Raw genomic sequence first — 6072 nt, 5'->3', positions numbered from 1 at the left:
GGCTTCTTGTCAAAATCAAAGTGTTTTTCATACTTTATCTCACTGAATGGTACAATAAGCTTGTAGTGTAGGCTTATATAATTCCCCAAACCCCCACAGCACATTTATTTATTTATTGAAAGCTTTTCTATCCAGTCCCCTACCGAACATGAGTTTAGGCTGTGAGAACAGAGGCTTGTCGAAGGCTTAAAAATGAGTTTCTGTCTGAGGTGAGATTTGACTCACATCTGCACATTAATCAATCATTTTTAAAATGTTTGAATATTTTAATATAAAATGTTTTGTTATTATCACAAACTCAAAGGTAGTTATCTTGACTATAAGTAAAATTCCAAAACCCATATTAGTGTCTGCAGCCAGTTTTCATCTTCTTAGCAAGAGTTCCCCTCCCCCACCTTTTTTAAAACCTTATGCCTAATGAAGTGATCTGAAGATCACAAAAGCTTGCATATTTTTGTAAAGTTGGCCTCATAAATTATTACATTAATATGGCTTTTGTGTTACTAGTGACTCTTACAAGTCCTTTGCTTCATAGAACTTTTAAATATCTCTTTTAAAATAACCCTGAATTGCAGAGGACAGGAACTCTCAAAAAACTACTTCAGGTCATCTGTAATGTTTTTCGAAAAATGTATGCATAATATGTAAAATACATAGTTCCACCCTTAAAATATGATCTACTGGCTTTGATAAGGAAAGGGGGGCACTCTCTATTTTTTTAATTCTGAAAACGTTCAAAGAGTATTTTCTTGGGTTTTTTCTTCAAAGTAGTACAGTCCATATATTCTACAGAACACCTAAGCGCTCTCCACCCCGCCCCAGATTCTTTCATCTGCTCCAGCAAACCTGGAAAGTACTTCATCTTGCTAAAGTTTGGGAAGAATGCAATATATCCTCTACCCCTAACCCTGAAACAACCGGTAGTAACCGTCCCCCTCGCCCGCTCCCCTCTCTCCCTCTGCCTTTTCTCTTTCCGCCCGGCTTTGTGTTTGCGGCACATTGCAGATGAGCCCTTAGCCGCGAGAGAAGCCTATTGTTCCCCGCCAGGAACTGCTTGCTGGCAGTGTTGGCTTTTGCCATTGCAAGAACAGGCTCTGCAGTGCTTCGGCCGGCCTCTGGGGTTCGCTGTGTTGCGCTCTCGCCCAGGCAGCAGCACGGCGGCCTCAGATCTTTTTGTCTGAGAGAGAAGAGAAGTGAATCCCGCTGCCGCCGCCGCCGCCGCCGCCACCGCTGTACACTGTGTGTGTGTGAGAGAGAGCGAGCGAGAGCGAGCGCGAGGGAGAGGGGAGATTTCATGGATTCGCGTCTGTAATACACACACTGTCAGTACCTCACTCCAGCCTCCCCAACCCCCACCCTACCACAACACTAACCCAATTCATTGTGTGATCCAGCAGCACCATGTTGAGTCTCATGTGCAGGCTGGATCGGTTGGGTTTGTGGTACTGAGAGAGGCAGGCGGCAGCGGCGGCGGCAGCAAGAATTACGGAGGTGCCCCTCTCCCTCCCTGTGTGTTGTGCGGAGACAGGACTCGCAGTTACCACTCTCTCTGGCTTCCCTTATTCCTTTTAAACTTTTCTTTCTTTCTCTCTTTTTTTAAAACAAACCCCTCTCCATGGCTGATCCCCGGCCGAGCACAGGAACCTGGGTCTCTTAAAGGCAAGGAGGAGCCGCGGATTGTTGTTGTTGTTTTTCTATTGGATTTTTTTTTAAGGAGACAAAACCCAAACCTTTTAAAATCCGAACAAAAAAAGAGAATATGGCAAATTCGACGGGTAAAAACCAACCAGACCACCGGAGAAAGGGACTCGCTTTTCTGGACGAGCTGCGGCAGTTTCACCACAGCAGAGGGTGAGGAAAATGGGGAGATGGAAGGGGATGGTGGCGGCGGGGGGAGGCTGTTTAAACCGGCCGATTTTAACTTCCAGCCCCTTCCCTGAAGGACCAGGCGGCCCCCTGCGAGGGGAGAAAGGGGGGGCAGAGTTGACAAGTTGTTTGTGTGTGTCTCTCTCTTCTGGCAGGTCTCCTTTTAAGAAGATCCCTGTGGTGGGTGGGAAGGAACTGGATCTTCACGCTCTCTACACCCGAGTCACCACTTTAGGAGGATTTGGGAAGGTGAGTGGAAGTTTTAATTTGGCTTCCCCCTTCACTAACCTCTTTACGAAACTCTCTTCTGACCCTCGGGGGCAAAGGCGGTCGGCGGGGGGGTCGGCAGCCGTCCTTTTTCAAGCCGGATTGGGAAAGGGGGGGAAGTGGAAGAAGGAAGCAGGCAAGGCAGGTTGGTGGCTTGGCCTTGTCGGTGTACAGCTGAACGGGGGGGAGCTCGGGGGTGCAGAGCCCGGCTTTCCCATGCCCCCCTTTCGGCCAGATTTTTGGCTCGTTTCCTTGCGAGAAGGCGAGTGGGAAAGGTGGCGTGTGAGGCAGTTTCTTCCGCTTGTGGTTGCCGCTCCGAGTGTGTGTGTGTCTCGCGCACAGAGAGGCACACACACAGAGACCGAGCGCAGACTCTGAGTGCAGTTTTAGTGCAACTCAAAATTAGCGGGCATGTTTAACATCGATAATCGGCACGGAGCATGGGCTAGGAAATGATCCTCGCGGGCGTGGGGGGGACCAGGCGCTGCCCTCCGAGCCCTTTCCGGAGAGAAATAACAAAAGGGGGCAGCCAAGACGGTGTGTAATCAAATAGCCATCTTTAGGCTTCAAGGCTAGGGACAGAAATGTAGGCCTCAAAAGAAAGGCCTCTCTGTGTCTGTGGAGCTTGCCGAGGGGGAGACTCAGCGGGACGGTTCCCCGGCACCCCCAGCCCGCGGGGGCGGCCCCTATCGAGACTTCCTTGGCTCGTTTTCAACTTCTTTGGGTTTTAACGGACCGCGGGAGGATTTAAAAGCAGGCGACAGAGGGACTCCCGATTGGTTATTGTCCAGGCAGGGAAGACAAAAACAAACCTGGCTACACAGAATAAAATCCTTTCGCGTTTTCAACTCCCCTCTAAAATAAAATGTTGTAAAACGAGAGGGGAGGAGCAAGATCTTATCGCCAGTGACTGTCAGGAAGAAATAGAGATCTCAGATCCAATCCAAATAAATCTATCTTTTATCATATTTGTTTTATGGCAGCCCTTCAGATGGTCGGGATCAACGACGTTGTGTGTGTGTATATGTGTGTGTTTCTGTAGTTTTGTGCATCTCCTTGTGTTGTTTTTGACAGGTATCTGAGAAGAATCAGTGGGGAGAAATTGTAGAAGAGTTTAACTTTCCCAGAAGTTGTTCTAACGCTGCCTTCGCTTTAAAACAGTATTACTTGCGGTAAGTGTTGATAAGGGCTTTTGCAGCAGTAGTGTTGAGCATGGGATGGTATTTTGGTTTTTTAAAAGAGAAAAAAATAACATTTTCACCTTAATAAAAAGCGTTTACAATCCTGCAGTGTTTCTGACAGTTGAAAGTGGATTTTTCATTTATTTATAGTTCTGATATTTTTGGATTGTTTTATATACTATTTCTACCAAGATTAAACTTCCAGATGCCCAGTGTGTACAAGTAGTAGTTGTAAGATGCTTTTATTGATTATTGAACATCTTGATTATAAGGCTGACTATACTAAGCAAATTAATGTAGTTTAAGAAGCTGTTTACTTTCATTATATTAAAGTGGCATTGCTTATCTCTCTTTAGAGATAGAATGTTGATTTAGAATTGCCTTCTTTTAAATAAATAGATAATACAGATGCCTTGATATCAATACTCTAGGTATGTTTTTGGTTGCATATAAAAATGGGAGGGGCTGAATTTTAAAAATGTTGACTTCAGAAGCTGATTATTGACTGTTTTGTTTAGTTTTGGAAGTAGTGGGCAATCCTAATTCATAAACAGTTTTCCACATTTCCCTACTTTAGGAGGCCTTAATTTAAAAAAAAAATCTATAATAATTATAGTAATTACAATATTGGCAATTTGATGCATCTTTTTAATAATGAGGATATGTGTATACATAAGAAAGTAGCTTAACTCTGTAGATGTGTATTCATGCTTGTGACAAGAAATCTGTTTGTGAATTTTATACTCTAAAATTATACTTAGTTTCTTGGTTCATAACACGTGTGTGTGTAAGCACACACACACATGGGGGGTGGATGATTTCATTTGTCTGACAGGTTAGACAGAATCTACTCTGTATTTAAATTATTAAAACTTACCCACCAGTTGATGATTTAGCACACTGAATTAGAAAATGTAAATTGCACAGGTGCACTTTTCTATTGGTTGTTCTTCTGACTTCCAGTTTGAAGTTGCAGAGTTCACAGTAACAGTGTAGTGGAGGGTACTGACTTACAAGGAAGCCTGGCAGTCTTTAGAATGAATTGGAATATAAAGTTATTTCTAAATTTTTCTGTTGGCCCATGAGTTTGCTGAAATTATACCATAACAAGAACTTTATTCTTAGACATGTTCAGATGCACTTGTCTTTCATATCTTTTCTTCTAGAGACTCTAGATAATGATATTAAATGAGAGTTTGGGGGGCTATTTTATGGATATAAAAGACTAGACAAAGCTAATGAAGATAAGTTAATCACTGGAAATAACATATGCAGTATTAAAGGTTTTCCCCTTCTTGTTGAAGTGTCAAATGATAACATAGTCAAAACCCTGCACAGTCCCATTGGGACTGCAATCCTATAGATAGTTTCCTGGGAGTAAATTTCATTTAATGCAATGGGACTTACTTTGCACATACTTGTAGAGGAGTGCAAGCTAAATCAGTGACATATGAGCACACCTAAGTATAATTTAGATTATGCTTATATGTGTGTGTGTGTTTGCGTGTGTGTGGGTTTTTCAAATTCTCCCTTGCAAAGATGTTTTAAAATTCAGTTTGTTTTTCATTTTAGGGATCTTGTTTAATAGATTTATAGGCCTACGTTTTATCAGTGATTTCAATAGGACAGCTAGGATTTGAACATTATTTGTAGGATCAACAATAGATTATGTGTTGAGTTTGAGGTTTATTATGTATTCTGCATATGACTAGCACCTAACTAGATGTTGGTGGATTCTAAATATTTTTTAAAATTAATCAAGGCTTAAAAACCTATGCATATTATAGTTTCTTGCATCCTGTTCCCAAATAAAAGACCACTGAATTCTATAGGATTTGTATGTAATGCGAATAGTTGGGATGCTACTAAATAAATGTTAGGAAATGACTATGATATCTTTATAATATATTGTTTTTATGAAAATATTTACAAAAATGAGCTTCATTTACTCGTTACTATATAACTAAAGTCAAGAAGAGCAAGAACTGTTGTTTTTGTATTTATTTATCCAATCAATGCAGCAATATTTTTGAAACTTTTTTAAAAGGAGAATTTGATAAGACCCTGATTTTTATATTTCCAAAGAATTCAAGCAAGCTAATCCTATAATCCATATTATTACATTATTGATGACTGTATCCATACTGTGATTAACCTATGTTTTGAACTTGCAAACCTGCTATTTACTTATATCATTTCTTTTTCCCCTCCCCCAAAACAGTTATCTAGTGATTTTATTGGTTGTGGCTTTGTTTTGTGTAAGATGTATAAATCTGATTGTTTATCAAGGTGTATGGACATACATTGATTATGATGTCAGATTTTTATATGGAGGACTGAGCTTTGTTTTATCAAAGAATTCATGAGGGACTGGAAATGGTTTTAAGAGTGGTTCAAGGCCCCCTTCCCCAATATTTTCTTGTTCTTAATTTTTGAAGGTTCCTTCTAGTTTTACAAGTTCCAGTATGCTTAACACTTGCAAGAAACAAGGGAACTGTACTAATACCTATGGTGATTGTAGTTAATCCAGACAAGGGTCAAATCATGCAACATGGTTCAAGTAGCTGACTGCAGCAAATGACTACATTGCTAATAAATATGTCTATTGCTGAGGTACTCTTTCAAATTGCACACATTTTTGTGCTTCAGCCACAGGGGAATGTCTTAGCAGCAGCAACAACAAAATGCTCCTTATAAGTGCATTGGCACTTGATCCTTCAGAGGGTCCTTATAAACAGATAATTGTTGTGGTCATTGA

The 6072-nt window shown here is 41.2% G+C and overlaps 1 protein-coding gene across 2 annotated transcripts in view; it reads left to right on the top strand.

Annotated features, from left to right (window-relative positions):
- The first annotated feature begins 1265 nt into the window (after positions 1–1265).
- Positions 1266–6072, top strand: part of ARID2 (AT-rich interaction domain 2) — a 120507-nt gene continuing 115700 nt past the window's right edge. For both annotated transcript variants that reach the window (XM_044422900.1, XM_044422901.1), the window contains exons 1-3: positions 1266–1851; positions 2022–2115; positions 3208–3305. In XM_044422900.1, the coding sequence (XP_044278835.1) occupies positions 1760–1851; positions 2022–2115; positions 3208–3305 (284 nt within the window). In that variant the 5' untranslated portion in view covers positions 1266–1759. The remainder of the gene's footprint in view (positions 1852–2021; positions 2116–3207; positions 3306–6072) is intronic.

The sequence above is a fragment of the Varanus komodoensis genome, unplaced genomic scaffold (genome assembly GCF_004798865.1).
Source record: "Varanus komodoensis strain SLA01 unplaced genomic scaffold, ASM479886v1 scaffold13_1, whole genome shotgun sequence".
NCBI classification, from domain to species: Eukaryota; Metazoa; Chordata; class Lepidosauria; order Squamata; family Varanidae; genus Varanus; species Varanus komodoensis.
This window is presented reverse-complemented; position numbering and strand designations above follow the sequence as displayed.